The sequence below is a fragment of the Pholcus phalangioides genome, unplaced genomic scaffold (assembly GCF_987345545.1).
Source record: "Pholcus phalangioides strain wild (caught in Gottingen) unplaced genomic scaffold, Ppha-v1.0 ptg000020l_1, whole genome shotgun sequence".
NCBI classification, from domain to species: Eukaryota; Metazoa; Arthropoda; class Arachnida; order Araneae; family Pholcidae; genus Pholcus; species Pholcus phalangioides.
This window is the reverse complement of record NW_028301613.1, coordinates 5,930,139-5,951,738: the sequence shown is the minus strand read 5'-3', so window position 1 is coordinate 5,951,738 and position 21,600 is coordinate 5,930,139. Positions and strand designations below refer to the sequence as shown.

Sequence of the window (21,600 nt, the reverse complement as noted above, 5' to 3'; positions counted from 1 at the left end):
TAAACAGCAACCTCATTTTCCTATTTTATTTCATTTTTATTATCATTTTCCTAGTTTTTGATGCACTCACAGCTTGTTTGTGTTTCTGGCTATATATATGCTTGTTGACACATCGTGTTGGGTGATCATCAAATTGCACCCCCTTGGTCAATCCAGGGTCCCTTATCAAAAAATGTAGAACATATTTTGCAAAGAAAGCCAGATGCAGAAATGCTGTAACATAGCCAACTGTGAAGCTTCTCAAAACGTGCGATGTTCAACAAATTCGGTACTTTTAGACCCATTTTTCTAGCTTCTGTAGATGAAATTTTCTTAAAATCCGGCTCTACCGACGAATTCGTAGCATCTTTCAGCGCTTCCGATAAATCAGCAATGTCTTCCACCGCTTTCGACGAATCGGTAATGTCTTTCGAAGAAACGGAATTGTCTTCCGACGAATCGGCAATGTCTTTCGAAGAATCCGAAATGTCTTTCAGCGCTTCTGATAAATCGGTAATGTCTTTAGGCGCCTCCGATAAATCGGTAATGTATCGCGCCGTTTCCAAGGTTTCGACAGCGTGGTTCGAAACCGATGAAGGAAGCAATGTTTCAGTAATTTTTTCCGGGTTAGCACAATTGGAATTATCTGTATCTGACGTCTTTTTGGTGACGTTTTCAGATCCTCGTTTAAAAAACGATGTTATGGAGCTGCATCCCCTAACGTCAGTTGGCCGTATTTTTTTAATGTAGTAATCACTATTCCTTGAATTTCCACCTGTTGGTGGTCGACCACGCTTCATATTAAATTTTCAAAAATGAAAGCGCAATACAGGAAAAAAAACGTGCACAAAAAATCCAATTCTACAATTGTTGATGATTGTTGTTGTGATTCAAAGACCATTTGAGGAGAAGTGCGGGGCTAAAGCGTTTGTATAATGGCATAGGTTGCGCGATAAAATATCGGACGCGGTCAATCCGTGGTCAACCAGCGGGATGTCCTAACCAGAAGACTAGAAACAAGGAAAGCCCTCTCAAGGTCACGCTCTTTCTCCGATCGCCTTTTCAAGGTCATGTTTTCCGGTATCCAACCAACAACTTCTATAGATAAGATTACTCATCTATGGGGGAGGGGGTGGTGGTGTTGGGCCAACAATACATGCTTAAAAAAAAAGATCAATGGCTTTCTATTACAACTAGGGTCATAACTGATAAGAATTTTGTCGCACAGCAGTCGCAAAAGTTCGTTTTTTACGACGTAATTTTCATGAAGGGTTCGTTTTCTGGAATTTTGTGATGGATCCGTTTATTATCCTCCAAATTTTGTGAAACATCCTTTTTTTTAGCCCCGGAATTTTGTGAAGGGTCCGTTTTTTAGCCCCGGAATTTTGTGAAGGGTCCGTTTTTTAGCCCCAGAATTTTGTGAAGGATCCGTTTTTTAGCCCCGGAATTTTGTGAAGGGTCCGTTTTCCGGACCCAAATTCCGGCTGGACAGACCCCTGTGAGCTAATATGAGGCCTCCCCCTCGTGCAATAGCGGAAGCAGAACTAAAACTCAATTTCTGGAACTCGAACTGATTTGTTAGTAAGACACTCGAATTGTTATACAAAACGTGTAATATTCAAAAAAAAAAGTTGAGAGTTAGTTAATGAGTTATAATAATTATTTGCATCAACGTTTTTGATGGAAGTACTGACAGGGACGGGCCTAATATATATTTTACGGCCCGGTGCGAAAACAGCTTTGCGGCTCACTAAAACGATTTTTCCCTGATCCTCTAGTGTCCTCAGCGCCCGGACGCAAAATCCAGGTTAACATTAGCACCCAAGACTATCAAACTCACTACGCATTATGTCTAGGTTTGAAAAAAAAAACCCCTGGCAATAAATTTGGGGGCCCCATGAACCAACGATAAAAACTGAGTGTGCCCCCCCCCCGGGCATTTGAAGATTAAGAACCACTACACTGTATAATCACCCCCCCCCCCCACACACAAATAGTAGGGTTTACAGGGCTCCAGCCACGATCTCTTATATAAGTTATATAAGAGGTCGTCCTCCAGCCCGGGTACAGTAGAAAGATTTTTATTGCCGCCACCCTCCTCTTTTTTGTAGTTTTAAATACATCTTTAAAGGTGAGAACTCAAACGCCCTTTCTAGTCCAGTGATCAGGCATCAAACCTACGTGCACTCTGGGCTTGGGCAGGGCCTGTTTCACTCATGGACCAACGGACACGTGCCCAGGGCCTCGAAATTGATTGTTTTTTGCATTATAGGCATGCCCCCCCCCACACATTCTGGAGAAGGGCCTCCTGATGTTTTGAGGAGGCAACGATGAGACTCTTCACGGGCCCTTCTATAATTAATTAATAGGGTGAAAAAGCAAAAATTGATGAGAATTTCCCCGGGCCCCAGGGCTGGAGTCCTGTCAGCTCCGTCCTTGTCGAGATATGATTATAGGCACGGGACCTCCCGACGCCTCTGAAAAAACTACATATAAAGAGCTCCAAAAAATCATATTCGCCCACGGCCCGAACTTATGAGGTAATGACCTGGCTTGAGCATCTGTTAAAACCCTAGATCTGTGGGTTACCTGTCTTGGACGGAAGTGTAAGCTTTGTTAAGAAGTCGAAATGTAACTCAGTGTAACCAACGTGTGATTTTATTCTGTTTGCGAACCCTAAACTTTAGCGGCCCAATGTGGCTGCACCCTTCACACTTGCCCAAGTCCGGCCCTTAGAACTGAATTGAACTCCGTTTAAAAAACAGGAAAAACTAGGACTATCCCTCGAAATACGGGACGTATGGTCACCCTATTTCTGACAGGTTTAAGTTAATATTTGACAGTTTTAAGTTAATATTTAAGTTCAACTTTAATTACGTAAAATCATAAACAAGTTTTGTAGGTTGTTTTAATTAAATGAATAAAGGTTATTTGAACAAATACCCTTTTAATAATGCATCATAATTAGGCCGACCACATTTGCTCGAGAAAAATACGTGGGCTTCGAAATACGGGAATAAAATATTGGGCTTCGAAATACAGGACATCGTCAATAATCGCTACAAATGATGCCAAAATTAAGCAAAGTCGCCAACACATGCTAAAATCACAGAAAAGTTGCCAAAGTTAGTCGTAACGTAATTCCTGAGTTAGGAAAATAATTTTAATCGTTGATTTGAAACAGAAGAGTCAAGTTTGCTTCGTTAAAAGTACGTGGAAAACCGAGACATTTTTGCAAAGAAAATGTCCGGAAAAACAGCGAGAGAAACAGAAAAACCGGGACTGTCCCGGTAAATACGGGACGTATGGCCACCCGAAACATAATGGTGATATTTAGGATTGCCAAAGAGCCAAATGATTGTTAAATTTGGCGTATAACTGATACTTCACGCCAACGAATAACTTCGACACACAGAACATATCAACTCACCTAGAACAGTTTAAACGCAGTTCAAGAGACTTCGATGATCTTTGCAAGACACCTCTAATCAAAATTTCCGCAACAAATCAAAGCGCAAACAATAGAGAACGACATATGAGTACCCGCCATGCCGTTTATAGGTCGCCTTTCATTAGTAGTAGTTGTTATCAGCACCAGCTAAACCTTTAGGGGAGAGTGACCATACAACCCGTTTTCCCTTGTTGCTATCCCGACTTTTTTTTGTGAAATTGTCCTGTTTTTTTTTTGTTTTTTTTTTTCAGTGTTTTCAACGCGAAGCCTGCTTGCATATTTATTCTTCATTGAAATTAAGGCTAAAATTATTTTCCCAACGTATAAAGTATGGTATATTCGTCTTATAAATTTGTCATGTTAAATGTTTTTTTCTTCCTTTTTTTTTTTGTAGATTTCGTTCAAATGCACTGCGATTTGCATTAGTGCTTCATTACATACTTACCATTGGCAATTTTGCTCACTTTCAGCATCGATTTCCCGTATTTTGGATCTTAATTTACCGCATTTTTTGGCTAAAATATGGTACCTATTAAAATCTTCTCATTGAGACAGAGCGATGGGCTGTGGTCTGGTTAGGAGGAGGATAAAACATGGTTTGGTTAGCTTAAACATGGGTGTACATCTCCATCATCAGGCGCGGATCCATGGGAGAAGGGGGAGGGGAGTTCAAATGGGAGCGATGACCTTCTTAAGAGCCGAATATATGCGAAATTTGCCTGTGAAATACGGAATGATTCAACGAAATTACACAATAAATCGCCCCCGAAATTATTCAATAAATGGCTTCCCCCGACACATTGCCTGCTATTAATTATTGAAATATATCTATCTATCTCTCTCTCTCACTTGAGTGATCTATTAGCAGGATGTTAAAAGGGATGTGATCTTTCTCCGAAATTAAACCAAGATTTTCTTTTATGCCAATGCGTCTTATACACCGAGTGCCCACTTTATTATGACCACCTAACAGTTTCAAGCAAATGAGCCGTGACATCACTGTTGCCACTAGAGGGTTAGGCCGGTATATATAAAAAAAAGAAGAGCTTATAGTTCCTGAGACATTATTATAAACAGTGCCGTAACTAGCCATTCCTGTGCAAGAATTTGCATTTAGGCCCATTCTGTTCCCCCCCCCCCCCAATGGGTCCTGTGGCACTGATTATAACCTCTTCATTGGCGTACGCAAGGGGGGGGGGGGGGTTAGAACCCCAAACCCCCCCCCCCAAGCCGAGATTATAGTGTTATTTTACAAGAAAAAACGTAGCCCCCCCCCCCCTTGAGAAAATTCTGTGTACGCGTATATGAACCTCTTCAAACCTGCAGCTTCAAAAACAGCTAAAAAAAAATATTTGTCGGTTTTATGTTTCTTTAGTGTTTGTAGACTGCCGCTGTGGTAGCCGAGTGGTCATAGTGACGGACCCGTGTTCGAGACTCACCACAGTGCTTCCTAACTTCGAGGCACAAATGAGAGCCGATCTCCTCATTAAAAAGTCTCGCCACAGAGAGCAACAAGCCTACAAATAGTACAAGTATTCGGTTATTACTCTTCACTCCGATATATATAGATGGCAGCGCTAAAAAAAAAATTCTAATACAACTCTCTAGGTAGTAGATTGCCCATGGCGATGGACCTGAGTTGTATCAACACCTGCTAGAGAGCAAGCTTCTGCTTTAGAAGATATTGGTTGTACTCGGTTTGAGAAATGTGTTTGTAGACTGTAATAGAAAAATCTTTCTGAGAGTATCCCCAGAATTCAAAAATGAGTACAAGCACTTAATATTTTAACTATAGTTAGATGTATAGGTAAATAAAGTAACTAAATTTTGGTTAGCAAGTTTATTTCAATTAGAAAATTCCAGAAAAAAAAAAAAAAATTTATGTGCATTTCCTCACATTATATACAGAAGGTTAATAAGAATTTAGCAGAAATGAATGGATCACGTGACTCGTGTAATAAATTTTCGTGACCATCAAAAAGAAAAGAAAGTTCTTGCTTCGATTAACCAAAAAGAGGTTACACTTTTTTAATTTCTGGTACGAGTCCTAGTATTGTGCCCAGTGAAATGTAATCCTTCGTGAATGACTCAGAGTGCATATCCAAAGAAGATGCATAGGAGAATTTTTCATCGCAAACGTCACACCCGAAGAGTTTTTCCTCAACGTGAACCTTCTCGTGGCTGGTCAGATCTCACCTTACGGTGAATATTTTGGCACACGTCACAGTTCAAAAAGGTTTTCACCAGTGTGAATTTTTGTGTCACTAATCGAGATACCAGTTTGCGAAAACGTTTTCCTGTTGTGAGGTTTTTCAACAACGTGAATTGTTTCATGTCTGTTCAGGCTGCTCTTCCGTGAAAATGCTTCACCGCAAAATTTACATCCGTAGGGTTTTTCACCTGTGTGAATTCTTCTATGAGTATTTAGGCTACTCTTCCATGCAAATGTTTTGTAGCAAAATTCACATTCATATGGTTTTTCCTCCGTGTGAATTCTTCTGTGATTAATCAATGTCTTCTTCAATGAAAACCTTTTCTCGCAGAATTCACATTTGTAATTTTTTTCACCGGTGTGAATCTTTTTATGAATTTCCAGACCAATTCTGAATGTGAATCTTCTCCGGCAAACGTCACATTCATGGGCTTTCTCACCGGTGTGAATTATTTCATGACTGTTTAGGTTACTCTTCTGTGAAAATCTTTTGTTGCAAACTTCACATCTGTAGGGTTTTTCACCCGTGTGAATTCTTCTGTGGCTGTTTAGGCCACACTTATGTGAAAATCTTTTGTTGCAAACTTCACATCTGTAGGGTTTTTCACCCGTGTGAATTCTTCTGTGGCTGTTTAGGCCACTCTTCTGTGAAAATCTTTTGTTGCAAACTTCACATCTGTAGGGTTTTTCACCCGTGTGAATTCTTCTGTGACTGATCAAGTTGTTCTTTAATGAAAACCTTTTCTCGCAAAATTCACATTCATAACTTTTTTCACCAGTATGAATCTTCCTATGACTTTCCACACAAGTTCTGAATGTAAATCTTTTAGCGCAAACGTCACATTCATGGGCTTTCTCACCAGTGTGAATGATTTTATGGCAGTTCAAGCTACTCTTCTGAGAAAATGTTTTGTCGCAAACTCCACATCTGTAGGGTTTTTCACCAGTGTGAATTCTTCTGTGATTAGAAAGAACTGATCTAACTCCGAACTTTTTACGGCAAATTTCACATTCAAATGGCTTTTCCTCAGTGTGAACTCTTAAATGCTGATTCAAGAAACACATGTAAAGAAAAGCTTTACCGCAAAAAACACATTTGTGTGGCTTTTCTTTAGTGTGCTTAGGACTTTTATTTCTGATTGATTTTAGGTGTTTTGGATCACTATTTTGCATAATTGTTTCTTGAGGTTTCTTTATATTAACGGATCTTGCATTTTTCTCGTAGAGAAAATTCATGACTGAATCGGAAGAGGACAACGTTGTGGCATTTGAAACTCCACCAAAGTCATTTTCATCCGAACCATTCCAAGGATGTGTTTCCATCATGAAGAGAATCCCGGTTTGTTCTTGTTGAGACTGAGTAGCCGCAAATTTTAATTCGAACTTAATTGAGACTTCAGAAATTTGAGCCAGAAAAAAAAGTTCAATCGTGAAACTTTATAACAGCCTCGCCTCTTCTTGTGTTTTCGGATGGATCATCTTATTACGGGTAATCACTTCCCTTTACGAGAGGGAAAATACACTGATGAAGATTCTGCATCAGGTACCTGCGTAGAGGGAAAAAGAAAAACCATTCATGACTAACACTACTGCTCAAAAGTCAAGCAACATAAGCAAAAACACTCATAAAAACAAATGTTTTATTCTTTTTTTTTTTTTGTTGGCATTTACATAAGTCATGAAATGAAGCAATAGACATTCTCAGGCGGAATGGCAAAGAAAATAAGTAACCAAAACTCAAGCAAACGCGGTAGAAAAGAACAATCATATATGGAGCCACAAAAAGTTCAATGAAAGAGGTCGGCGAATATGGAATGTAACCAGGGTCGGATCTTGAATCCTGCGAATTACACGGTCGCAAACTGAAGGGGGGGGGGGGCGATTTTTTAGGTTTTGTTTCAAGGGTGAATATTTTCAGAAAAAGTACTACTACACAATACAGCAATAATGACAGCAAGGTCGAATCTTAGCGAATTGGCGATATAACGGTCCATTTGGCGCCAAACGTGAACTGAGCCGAGAGCGTTAAACGTAGAACTCCTTAATTAAACGGACACCCCTTCCCACACAAAAATGGACTCGTCCATCAACTGGCGGACTAGCGCTAACGCCACGGCCATAATCACTTCCCGCTAGGGTTTCGCTTCCGGGATCCCGCACTTAAAATGAACCCGAGTATTTTCCGGAATCTAATGTCACTCCGGGATCCCATAGCAAACTAGCCGATTATTGTTAAATGACCACAGTTATTTTAACCGAAAATAATTTTCAGATGTTTATGTTCTTGTAAGACATACCAGGTACATTTTCAGGCTATTGATACTACTGTCACCTTTGAAAGAAACAGACATTCATGAGCATATGCAGGTTATTCGTTAATTATTGTTGTATCCTTGTGGTGCATTGTTACTTCATATAAATTTTTATGGCGCCTAGACGGTTTTGTTTTAGGAAAGTACAGAGAAGAAAACGATGGATGACTGAAAGGATCAGAGAAAGAAAGATGGGTAAAACGGCTAAAAACTTACTCTAAACACACTATCGACAAAAGAGCGGGGCGGAAACATCCGTATATGAGAAATTCTTCTGTAGATTTCCTATAATAAAGAGGTAGAAATATAGTTGAGGAAAGACAGTCAAGTCTCACTATCAAAGACAGTCAAGTACACTAGAAAATTTATGATGCTGGCAAAAACACTGCTTTGGGAATTGCTCGAAAACTGCAGAGTTTTAAGTTCCTTTGCTGTTTAGTCACCTGGCATTTCAAATAAACGGTGTTATTAAAATGTTACAGAATGTACCTGTCATTTACCAAGTTCAATGAATCTCATCAAAAGTGTCCAAGGGTTGCTTGAAAACATAAGGTCTGATGATGTAGTTAATGGTGTTGTTACAGACGCAAAGTGCGCCCAAGCACAAGCACCGGAAGCTAGGGGCTGAGGTAATTTGAGCTTCCCCCCAATACTTTCTGGAAAAACAATGCAAAGCGCGCTCTCTTTCCCGTGTGCACACTTTAGTCCCACATATACGGGACCACCAGCAACATTAACCCCCCACACAATGTTTTCTTCATGTCGTGGTCTCTGCGCCCAAGGAACATAAAAAAGCAATTCTCTTATGAAAGTGGGGACGAACCTATTGAAGCTGGGAAAAGATCTTTCAAAGTAAGCTTTTTCAATGTTGTGCTGGACAAAGCGATCACATCACTGAAAGAAAGGTTCCAGCTTATGGAGAACCACAGCAAAAGCTTCCAATTTCCATATCAAATCTGCGAACATGGGATAAAGAGGATTTGAAGAAATCATATTTGAATCTTGAAATTGTGTTGAGTGATGAACAGGAACGTGGCACTGATGGACATGGTTCCCTTTAACAAACTCCGAATATTTGAAACTGTGTTGACCTGCGGTATCTCTTCAGCCAAAGCCTTATCTTTCATTACAAAAAGTGGCTATGTGGGTTCATTTCCGAACGTGTCATTTCATGTTTCATTTGGGAAAAAAATTCGCAATAAAATGTCTGTTTTTCCTCTATAAATGTGCCTTTCAGTACCTATACATGTTGGATTTAATATATTTTTATTGTTTATTAGTTAAAATATTGTCACGCAGAATTTTAAGTATTTTCATGAGATGAAACAACGAAAGTTACGGCTCCGAGAGGCAAAAAATAAACTATAGGCAAAACTAGAGACAAACAACATGAATGGTTATGTTTTTCTCCGAATACTCTCACACACAGATGTGCGTGTACGTGACCTAGATTACAGGCATTCCAAGCAAGGGGGAAAATCAGGGACCCATCCCTATGGAACACGTGCTTGTTTAGGTACATGTGAAAGTAGACAAGTATTTTGAAATTTTCTGGAGGTTCTTATCCAGGGCCGTCTTAAGAGCATCATGGGGCCCCCTCCCCCAGACATGTATTTTATTTCTGAGACCCTACTTGGCAAATTCAATTAGTTATTCCTGAAATTTTTTACCAGATCTAATTTTCGTGACGCCCCATCTTCTTTTGAAATCCCCCCGGGGCGAGTGCCCGGATAGGCTCATGTGTTTACCACAGACCCGTGATAATAACCGTGAGTCAGAAAGAGCAATTTTCGGGCGGTATTTGGCGACTTTTTACTTCTTGCCTTTGAAAATTTTTTTGCTGTGATCACCAACTTTGCTTACCTTTGAAAATTGCTTGGCTGTAATTGGCAAATTTACTCGTCATTTACAAATTTTCAGGTCGTAATTGGTACTTTACTTGCTTTTGACAATTTTTTTGGCTGTGATTGATGACTTTATTTGCCTTTGAAAATTTCTTGGCTGTAACTGGTGACTTTACTTGCCTTTGACATTGTTCTGATAATAATTAGCAACTTTATTTGACTTGGAAATTTTCGGACCCTAGTTGGCGACTTATCTTGACTTTGACAATTTTTTTGGCGATCGTAGGTGATAATCCGTATAAATCGCGATTTCCCGTATTTTTGTAAAGGAAATATAGTAAGGAGAAGCATTTATCGCAATAAGTGTAATACTCTTCCACCAGAACACCTTCCGCCGCGGGATGGAACCTCTTGGTGGGCTGCATTTCACCCACGGGCAAAAAGTCATGCATCCCTGTTTTAGGACTTTTATTCAGCTCGTTCTTCGCGCCCGTGACTTAAATTGCAAGTCCCGATCTGAACCTAAACAGCACTATGGGGCCCGTTGGGCAGTGATGTTCTGAGGGGCACCCCTTCCCCAGCTCAAAGTGAATTCCTGTTTACTCTCGGAAATTTACAACCGATTGAGTTGTCCCGTATTTATAATCCGAATGTCCCGTGTCTTCCTCGATCTGATATGGTCACTCTTCATCACATATTGAAATAACAACTGCATTTGCACACCATCTATTTTTAGTCAAGGTGTTGTAGTCAAGACTTGGTTGTAACGACACCCAGTGCCGTCTTAATGCATGGGCCTCACAAAAATGAGAACCAGTTCAAACTTTCGAGAATTCGCCAAGTAGGGCCTCAGAAAAATCACTTGGCTCATGATGCTCTTAAGACGGCCCTGACGACATCTCGGTTATAACGACAAAATTTCAAGAAATCTTCGATGTCGTTATAACCGAGTTTGACTGCTTTCAGAAATCATAGATCATTTTCCAATTTCATATTTATACCCTATCGCATAAGCCGGGTTTTCCTAGGAATAGGTGTTTCGCGCCGCGTTACATAATCACGCTATGCGTTTGTGTTTTCCTAGCGTGGCGCATCAGATCAGGACGGCTATATTGTAGTATATGGCATTGGCATCAGCTACTGTGTCGTCTGCATGCTCCGGTTTGAAGGGAAAGAAAACACAAGATTTGTTTTTTTTGAAGAGAAAATCGGCAAAACGCACGACGCATTTGACTGCTGCAGAAGCTGGCGTGAGCCGAATAGCGCTCTGTAGGAAAACAGCCGTATTACTTTTCTTATTAGTGAGCAGTGGCGTCGGAGCCGGGGGTGCTCGAGCACCCACGGAAGTTTGTAGAACGGGTCCGAGCACCCACAGAATTGATTCAAAAATCGAAATTTCCTACATGAATCTCAAGACCGGCACCCACAGGTTCAAAACACTTCCGACGCCCCTGTTAGTGAGTGGACGGCGTGTCGCGCTGGGAGAATCACGTTGCGCGCAGTACAGGAAACCTGCTTCTACTAGGAAAAGGTTTCTTGCGCCGCGTGAACCGAATTAGACAATTTCGCGCCGACAGAAACGTGTTACATAACCACGCTACGCGTTTGTGTTTTCCTAGCGTGGCGCATCAGATCAGGACGGCTATATTATAGTATATCAGTATATGGCCTTGGTATCAGCTACGCTGAAAACAGACGGGAAGTTGTGTGTGTGTGAAGAGAACATCGGCAAAACGCGCGGCGCACGACGCATTTGACTCCTCCAGAAGCAGTCAGCCAATCACGCCCAAAAGTAAAGCGCCGTCGTGAAGCGTATTGCGCTCTGTAGGAAAACAGTCCTCTCCCCTTCCCCCATGTACTTGAATGGAGGGGGGGGGGGCAAAACCTCCCCATCCTGGAACGGGGCCCCTAGGATGGGACCTTTGGCGGGCCCCGTTATAGTGAATTTATGGCGTGAAAAAACAAAAAAAAAATGAGAATCGTCCCGAGCCCTGTCAGCCCCCCCCCCCCTAAAAAACAAAACGCATTATTCACGAATACTTTGTAAATACATTTGTCTCAACTCACCCAAAGCGCCATTGAAATTTAATCCAGTTGAACAACAAATTAAACCGCGCGAACTTGGTAATGAGACGTCACGATTATAAACTACGATTATCCGCCACGTTGCCTTCGTAGTAGTGGTTGTTTCGCAAAGTCGTCTGCATCTTCGGTCATTTGGGCGGGAAATTAAAGCGCGTCGCTCGTGGTTTCATTTATCGAACGGTGACCATTTTTTCAAATAAGAGCAGGACATATCGAGCCGCATTGAAATTAACCAGTTATATGAAGATATAGGGCATACCAAAGCACCTCTTCAAGCGCTTTGGGGCATACCGTATGGTGACCATACGTCCCGTATTTCCCGGTATTTTCTGTTTTTATGGCCGCCTCGACTTTTCGGCAAAAGTGTCCCGATTTTACACGAAGCCTAGTTGAATTTTTATTCTTTATTGAAGTCAAAGATTGACATTATTTTTCAACTCATAAATTATTTTATGATAATTACATCTATATATGATAATACTAATCTCCCACATTCGTCTTGGTGAACGTTTTTTTTCGTGGAATACATTTTGATCCACTGCAATTTGCAGTAATGCATCATTTCCCGCCATTGTGATTTATCCGTAATTTCAACAATATTTGGCAACTTTGTGTGGTTTTGGCGATGTCCCGTATTTGGAATCCCAATGTCCGTATTTCTCTCGAGGAAATATGGTCAGCCTAGGCATACATGATCAACCCGTGGTCCTCGAAGTCATTCGATGTGGCCCACGACCACATAACCTAATTTTGTAAAAATGAGCTTAGCCGCACATAGCCAGTTTCCTTAATATATAGGTGGACACCCCCCCCTCCCCCGGCTCATTCCCAGGCACCACAAGTGACCAGCGGCAGATTTGCAAATCAAGTGACCTGAAGCGCCGCGGTATACTTACAGATCAGTTAAGTGACCCGTGGCACAATCCCAAACCATTTAAGTGGCCCGCTACACATCTACAGATCACTTGAGTGATGTGGGTGGCCGTTTCAGATCACTTGATTGGTCCGTGGCACATTTACAAATTACTTGAGTGACATGGGATTTTGTTTCAGATCACTTAAGTGGTCCGTGGCACATTCCCAGATCATTTGAGTGGCCCGCGCCGTTTTCAAACCAGTGAAGTGGACCACACTCTTCGAAATATTGAGCACCCTTGATTGAGCATCTAGATTTTTGTTGGGGGCTAGTGGAGGCATCAAGGTTTGAACAATATATATTTGACTAAAAGTTCTTTTATCCCAGTAACATAGAACTCCCCGACCCCCATATCAAAATAGGGCCCCTTAAAGATATGTTCGCTTTCTTTTTTGTGTTCAAAAGTTTGAAAAATAACACATTTTGACAGAAAAGAAACCGAAAATGCTGCTGAATGATGTAGAAGCTTTTATTATGACCATGGAACAACGCAGAAGTTTCTTTAGTATTTGTAACCTAGAGGGGTCCTCAGGTGGGTGTTAATTGAATAATATTATGTTTGATAAGGAGCGGATCCCGGATGATGTGATGGGCAAATCATTTGACCATCCCATATTTTACGGGATGGACAAATTTTTCCATATTATTCTGCTCTTAGGATAGCGGTCATTCCCATCTTCTTCCCTGGATACACAAAGTGAAGGCAAACATGTTCAACAACGAATGAAGAAGAGGCAGACATCTTCGGTTGTGAATAAATCAAGACAGCTATGAATGAAGCAAAGGCAGACACCTTCAGCTGTGAATGAACCAGAGCCAGACAACTTCAGATTCAAATGAAACGAAAGCAAACATCTTAAGCTGCAAATGAGTCAAGACAGATATCTACGGCTACAAATGATCTCCCCATATCTCCACCCATGGTGTAACATACTTCAACAGCATATGCAATAAAACACTATAAAGCAAATTACACAACGCTAACCAAATACGTCAATTGGACATGGCCTAGTTGTGGAATACATACTCATGAGGTTAGACCCTGCTGGGGAAGGCCAAAATATGATTCACTCCACTAGTCAATGCCCATTGAATGAAATAGCACGATTGTCCCATGCTACACGCTCACACACACACGCATCATTTTCCAAAAGAGATACTGGGGCTCCACAGTAGGGTTAGATGGTAGACAGTTATTCTTGTTATTCAATGCAGGGCTGCCCCCCCCAGAACTGGATTTTTCATTCACAGGGTACTGTGTATTTAAGCTATGACGAAGTGGTTCCCAACCTGTTTAAATCCCGGAGTTCATAATAATGAAGTTTCAGTCGCTGATCCGTAGCCCCAGAGATCCTGGCTTTCAATGGATTTCTACTATTCATCTCCGAAGCCCCCCCCCCCCCCGAATCAGTTTGGGTTGGGACCTATAGCTCGAGAATCTCTGGCTGTGTTAAACCGGGTTTTAGCGACCCATCTTGGAAGCCTGTGAGACCCAAGTTTGGGTCGCGACTCATAGGTCAAGAACCCCTGAGTTAGGAAGTTCCTCTGTAATTTTTATGTGGTGCATAGAGGGAGAATCAAGTTTTGTTTTCCAACAAACTTCCATGTGATTGCTACATTTGGGTTTGGGTTATGTTGGGGCTGCTGGTCGGTTCCCAATGAATGAAGGTCAAAGCCACAAAGATCACAGCGGCTTGGGCCCACTGTCACAGAGGATGTGAATGAAGTGACTAGACCCAGAAGTTTGAACAGAACGATATTTTCCCCCCACGAAAAAAACAAACTACTAAATAGAGTGGGTAGATATACAAATTTATCTACGATCAGACATAACGTTTAGCTATAGCTACCGTTATAGCTATCGGTATAAATTGAACTCAGCCGCACATACTATGGACTTTCAGAGCCAGTACAACAACAACAATCTCTAGTGAGTCACAGCTTTTTTTAGCATTCTGGCTTCTTCATGCAGTTCCCATCGGGATACAACTTTCGGAAGCTGTCGATGAGCACTGGATCCAAAAGACGAACGCCTTCCACTTGGTTTCCGAGGGTAATCCAGTTCGGCTGAATGTTGTGTGGCCGGCCAAACAGCTCAATTTTTCTTGTGCCGGGAGATAATCTCTCGATGATCCCGTATATCTCGTCTGGTTTATGGCTTGTGGCGCGGACCTCAGCAACAATCACGTCGCAGTCCAGACCTCGATTGATCCCCTTGGCATCTCCCTTCACGCCGACGAGGCAGTGCTCCTTGCCGTGATTGAGCCAGTGGCCTGTCCGCCCTGTACGTATTATGCGCTGGAGCTGATTCGTCTTCACCCATATTATCTCATCACACCTCTCGTAGCCCCAGAGCTGGAGACACTCCCTGCCCAGTTCCATGGCGCGTCCGGTCACCCACAGGAAGATAAGCCCGTCATCCTGCAGGCTCGGGATGTTCAGGTGCCTCATCTCGTCGTCTGACATGGTCCCATAGGGCAATTCCATGTGGATATCCCATGGTGGGTCCGCCATGACCACGGAGAACTTCCCGAGTATTGTCATGTCGAAATAACGCAGATCGCACTGTATCCACTGGGGCGGGAATAGGACGGGCAAGTTACCGTCGTGGGGGATCTTGGAGTCACTCTTTTCGATTTTCATGGGTTTCGAAGAGTAAATGGCGGAGGAATAATCGACTTCGTAGTGAACGTACTTGCATGTGTCCATGTGGAAACACGTGTTCAGGAACGAGCAGTCGCCAAGGGACTCGTCCGTGTGCTTCTGGATGATTTTGCGGAAGTGGAGCTTGCTGCAGGGTTTCCTCCTGCTGAGGTCTTTGGTGCACTCCTCCTTCGTGCCATGCGGGCAGAACTCTTGGACCTGAGCGCCACCCTGTGAACGGAACTGTTCCACCAACGACCTTTCTTTGGCGGTCGGCTTACAGAGAAGTTCCAGGATCTCTTCCCCTTTTTTCTTGGACTCTTTCTCGCGGGCGGATTCCAGAGTCAACAAGCTCTCAAGAGAATCGTCGCTGCTCTTCTTGTGCCTCACAACATCCTTCTTCTCCCGTTTCAAAAGTACGACTTTATCAGATTTGCAGTCATCGACGGGTGAATGTTTCCTCTTGGAAGGGTTCTGCAATCCTGTGGCTACCTTATTCTGAGGGAACGAATCATTCACCACAGCCTGAAGTTTCGTATGTTCAGCCGAGGACACGAGAAGGCACTTCGCCCCCTCTGGAGTGAAGCTCTCGGAAACGGAGATGAGTTCCTGAATCGCGAATTTCTGCAACAAGTTCTCCACGCACGTGTGAGCGACGTCCCTCCCCAGGTCTTTCGTGATCTTCGATGCCAGGGTCCTGGAATTGGTTGGTATGTTGATCGCATCGCACAAGCACCACAGGAGCTTCTCCTCTACATCCGGGTCCGTCGAATTATCGGGAGTCCCTGCGACTTCTTCTTTCGGTGCCTGGTTCGGAACGGGACTGTCGCTCCGGGGGCTGCCGGCTCCCGGGGCATCGTTCGTGATCCCGAGCACGAGGCCTTCCCTCTCCTTCTTGCGTCGCTGCAGCCTTTCCCTCAGGCTGCTCTGCCTGGACTTGAACGCTTGAATATCATTCCACGTGTCTGACATCTTGCGCACCTATGAACAATTTAATGAGAAATGATTAGTTCTTTATATCGATACATTTATGTAAGAATTCATTTTTTTTAATGCATAGCTGCCAACTTTTGAAAATGAAAATTCTGGAGATTTTCGCGCACACCCGTATTTTATGCTAAAACCACTCCCTAATAAATACAATAGGGATTTTTCCAAATAAAATAGGGATTTTCCAAATATAAAAGTTAGAGCGTAGGGAATAAAATCCCTACTCAAAAACTGAAGTCAAATTAAAATAGGGATTTTACACACATGGAAGTTAAACCCTTGGGAATAAAATTCCTACGCAAAAAACAAGTGAAATTGGAGGTCAAAACTTCAATGATGTAAAAATAAATATTGTGTTCAATCAGAAACGCTGTGAACAAACATTCGGCGCGAATGACCCCAAAATCATTGGAAGATGAAGGAAAACACCGTCAATTTTTGAAGAACACTGACTTTTTGTGACACTTGCTTGATGTTTTTTTTTTAATTTCACGAGTGATGATGGTAGTCTTTCCATGCCCGATGTTTATGTCCATAACACAACTTGTACAAAAAGGAAAAGTCGGCCCTCTTCTGGAACGTTTGATGAAAGGAAATTCATCGGAATAAGTATCTTTAAAATAGATTAAATATGTTTTTGCTTATCAGTATTCGTGTTTTGTTATATCGCACGTTATAACAAAAGAAATTTTGACCACATGCGCGTGACTATAATCTTCAATTATTATCCAGGACTATTGGCTGCTAAGTCATTTCCCTGCACGATAAGACAAACAACTTTCTTGTTACCATCAGAGGGTTTGTAAAACTTCCTTAAAAAGGGAATTTCCCCATTTACGACGTGTGACGTCATTTCGAAAGGAAAAAAAAGATGCCCCACAAGAAATTCCTTAGGGATTGTTTTCATAAGCGGGGATTTTTTTTTAATGAAGTAGGGAATTTTAAGGGACAATTAGGGATTTTTGTGATTTTCGTAAAAATTCGGGAGATTTAAGAACTTTTCGGGATGTCGAGCGATGAAGGTAAAATTCGGGAGATTCCCGAAAAATTCGGGAGACTTGGCAGCTATGTTAATGGATCAATTTCTAAACAAGGAGTGATTTCATAAGATTCGGCCACCCACAACTTGAATAGTGTAACGGTGGATCGAATGAAAACGGAACAGTGGTTATAATTTGGTTTACTTTTGTACAATTAAGCCAATATAGGTGTATACAAGTACAGAGGTAAGGAAAGTAACTTCCCTACTACCTACTTGTTGCCTTACAACCCCCTACTTGGGGGAAATGAACTTGCCCAAGGCAGTCACTCAGAAGCATGTGATGACGTACTGGCGGTCGTCCAACAAGCAATCGGTCTGTTTCTTTCATCTACATCTGTGGAATATTTGGGAGTAAAGAAGAGCAATGTGACGTTTTTTGTTTCGTAGAGGCAGAAGGAGGTTGAAGTTCGCGAAGTGGATTGGCGAACGAAGGCGGTGTAAGCTGAACACTCCACTGTTTCGACTCGTGTACAGGACTGCCACAAGTGCTTCCCAGAGGGACGGGGAATGTGAATGATGATAATATGCGACCTCGTCAAGGTCACCTCGCCATCATGGACACTTTGGGTGAAAGGAGCCTACCAGATAATCATCCCAAGCAAACGACGTACCATGAAAAACATCACCAAGAAGGTGGGAGTGATTTTCTGTTCCATTCATTGCAGAGAAACTTTGCCACTGTGGACAGATCTAGTGTTCGCTGTTTGTAGGGATGATTTTACAAGTTGCTAAAAATCAGTCTCTGTGAATTAGAGGGACCATTACGTCCCAGGGTTTTTCCTTCTTCCGGACTTCTCTGAAAAAAAAGTTTGGGTCTTTCCCATTTTTTCAATGTTTTCTCGAACTTGTTATTTAATCATAACTGTTGATACAGGTAATTTTCAACGGATTGATTGGATATAATATTATCATAGAGAAGTTTCGAAAATTTCATAAGTTACAACATTTTGCTTGGGAGGTGATCACCCTCCCCTTCCATAGATCCGCGCCTGTCCACCACAGGTATGTGAGTGCACAGTGGAATCGCTTGTGCAAGTGCATGTTCAGTGTACACTGCCTTCGCTCGCATTGATGCATTTTGTGAACTTTAACTCCTTCTGCCACTAAACACAACGAATAACACCCTGTTGCTTTTCTTCATTAGCAGCACTCAGCAGACACAGATGAAAAAAATAAAAAAAACAACCAATTGCTTGCCCGACGATATTGTTGGCCGACTGCCAGTACATATCACATGCTTCTGAGTAATTACCTAGGAAAAGTCCATCCCGCAGAAGGTGAGGAGCCGCCTGCCCTCTCTACCTCTAGAAACAAATGTCACCTCACTCATACAATAAATCAAGTCATATGATGAAGGGTCATTCAAGTATTACATCAGCGCCGATGGGGGAGAGGGGGATCGGATGATGTTTATATCATCAGCCAACCTTTGTAAACCTTTGGTGCGGGTGATTTGAGTGATGTGGAACTGCACTGCACGCTGCTTAAGTGCTCCAAAACTGTGCCACATGTTACTCAAGGGATCCCTAAATGTGCCGCGGACCGCTTAAGTGTTCTGGAACTGTGCAGCAGGTCACTCAAGTGGTAATCTGTGGTAAATGTGTTGCTTAGTTCATTTTTACAAAATTAGGTTTGAGGTGGCTGGCCACATCAGGTAACCCTGAGGGCACACACACTTCCACAACTGGGCTAACAGAAACTGCTGGCGGAACCCTAACTTGATTCAATAATTGTTGAACATCCACATCTTTGTAACTAATACATGTGCACTCTCAGATTAGACACACAGCAGTGACGTCCGTTCTCTTGTTCTGTCATACATAAACCCATAGACACATTTCTGCGCAAAGACAGGCATCTTCAGCTGCGAACGAAGCCGAGGCGAGCATTTTCAGATTTGAATGGAGTGAGGGCATGCATCTTCAGCTCTGACTGACCCGAGGCAGGTATCTTCAGCTGCAAATGAACCGAGGCAAGTATCTTCAGCTGCAAATGAGCTGAGGCAGGTACCTTTCAGTTCCGAATGAGCCGAGGCAGACATATTCCGCTGTAAATGGAGGGGAGGAAGAAATCTCCCGCTGCAAACAGAACAGAGGCAGATATCTTCAGCTTCAAATAGGGTGATGTGTCAGAGAAGCGACTTACTATGTAGGCGCATTGAATTGTCCAGCATTTTACGGGACAAACAAATTTCCTCCATAGCATTTGGCTCTTGGGAGGGGCGATCACTCAGCTCTGGATCCGCGCTTGCCCTACAAATAGTACCAAATCCTGTCTGCCTTCAAAAAAAAAAACAAACCAGTAGCTACCAAATATAGGGAGCAACTGTTTTCATTAAAGAGGCTTCCTGGACGTCAGTGCCGAGATGAGCTTCGGAAAGGAACTTTGCTTGTCTCCGCCGGGAACCAAACTCAGGTCATCTTGCTGTCCGGACTGCACGGTGACCTGGGTTTGGTTCCCGGCGGAGACAAGCAACGTTTCTTTCCGAAGCTCATCTCGGCACTGACGTCCAGGAAGCCTCTTTCTTTGATGTCACTGATGAAGCCTCTTTTCTTGAGCTGAGGGAAAAAAAAAACTCTTTCAATTGTTTCGGTGACATATTTTTTGTTTTCCTTCACTGATTCAAACATCCTACCTTGCGTTGTGGAACTTCTTAGAGAGAAAATGGCTTCGGAAATGCAAGAATTTATTTCATTCCGCCAAGGATTACGAGCACATTCAAGAGAAGCTTAATACGGAAGCCAAATCTCGTCTGATCCGAGTGCCGACAGATATTTTTTGTTGACATGGAAGGGGTGTTGCCAGATCTTTTTACGAAAAAAAAAATCATAAAAGAATGAAAAATGAGTCATGCTTATGGTGACCATACGTCCCGTATTCCCCGGGACAGTCCCGGTATTTTCTGTATTTTTGGCCGTCCTGACTTTTTGGCAAAAGTGTCCCGGTTTTTCCCGTATTTTACACGAAGCCTACTTGAATTTTTATTCCTTATTGAAGTCAAAGATTGAAATTATTTTTCAACTAATAAACTATATTATGATAATTACAACCATAAATGAGAATATTTATCTCCCACATTTGCCTTGGTGAACGCTTTTCTCGTGAAATTCATTTTAATGCACTGCAATTTGCAGTAACGCTTCATTTCCCACCATTGTGATTTTTCCGTAATTTTAACAATATTGGGCAACTTTGCTCATTTTTGGCGATAATTGGCGATGTCCCGTATTTTCCCGTATTTGGAATCTCAATATCCCGTATTTCTCTCGAGGAAATATGGTCAGCCTTGTCATGCGACGTCACAAACTTGCTTCCCGGACAGAGTTGCCAAATCCTTAAAAATTTTCCAGACAAAATCACCTTCAAAAACAGCCGAAAAGTAGCCCGAAATATTTGAACTCTTGTGCTGCTATCTACAAATTAACATCTGAACTAGAGTTGGACCGTACTCTAAAATAGGTAAGGGGCTGTTCAAGTATTACGTCAGCAATTTTTCAGCCATTTTTGGCCCCCCCCTTGTCAGCAAAATTTCGTCATTTCTGTCCCTTCCTATCACATGTTGGTGGGATCAGAGACTGTACGCGGGGAGGGGGACATAAGGGGGCTCCTGCCCCCCCCCCCAAACGATAAAAAGATAATTTTTTTATGCAAAAAATATATTTTTTTAAATCAAGAAAAATACCGTTATATGTTGTTATAATCAATTTCTGTTAATTTCAATGCTATTTGAAAGCTAAGAACTCGAAAATTCTTTTTAAGAAATTCATTGCGACTCAACCTCTAAGCCAGTGATTCCCGCCCACGTGGGGGGGGGGGTGGCGATGGAATGTTCCAGGGGGCGGTAGAAGCTACGGGTATAGCATAGGATTTTATGGGTTTGATTGCGTTGGGGAACGCTGGGAGAAAAAAATTTCTGAATAAGGGGGCGATGGGATAAAAAAAAGTGGGGAAGTATGCTCTAAGTCATACATGGTAAACCCTTGTCCCGCGGACTAAATATTGGCCCCGGGGGTTATCTGATGTGGCCTACCCCCTCAAACCTAATTTTGTAAAAATGAACTAAGCGGCACATTCAGAGATCACTTAAGTGACAGTTGACGCAGTTCCAGAGCACTTAAGCGACCCC

General features: G+C 42.3%; 2 protein-coding genes across 2 annotated transcripts; both read right to left on the bottom strand.

The window, feature by feature from the left end:
* Nucleotides 1-5,644: 5,644 nt before the first annotated feature.
* Nucleotides 5,645-6,965, bottom strand: LOC149070853 (uncharacterized). Its single transcript, XM_089248815.1, has one exon. It carries the CDS (start codon nt 6,963-6,965, stop codon nt 5,652-5,654), a length of 1,314 nt encoding a protein of 437 aa, XP_089104941.1. The 3' UTR covers nt 5,645-5,651.
* A 7,625-nt stretch (nt 6,966-14,590) lies between these two features.
* Nucleotides 14,591-20,246, bottom strand: Mettl3 (methyltransferase like 3). Its single transcript, XM_089248475.1, has 2 exons — nt 20,110-20,246; nt 14,591-16,423 (listed from the first exon to the last, which is right to left on the bottom strand). The coding sequence occupies exon 2, from the start codon at nt 16,412-16,414 to the stop codon at nt 14,747-14,749; it is 1,668 nt and encodes a 555-aa protein (XP_089104601.1). The 5' UTR covers nt 16,415-16,423; nt 20,110-20,246; the 3' UTR covers nt 14,591-14,746.
* Nucleotides 20,247-21,600: the final 1,354 nt, after the last annotated feature.

Bases quoted from the DNA above. Each gene is read 5' to 3' on its own strand.
- LOC149070853 (XM_089248815.1), bottom strand. From the start codon at position 6,965: ATGGAAACACATCCTTGGAATGGTTCGGATGAAAATGACTTTGGTGGA.
- Mettl3 (XM_089248475.1), bottom strand. From the start codon at position 16,414: ATGTCAGACACGTGGAATGATATTCAAGCGTTCAAGTCCAGGCAGAGC.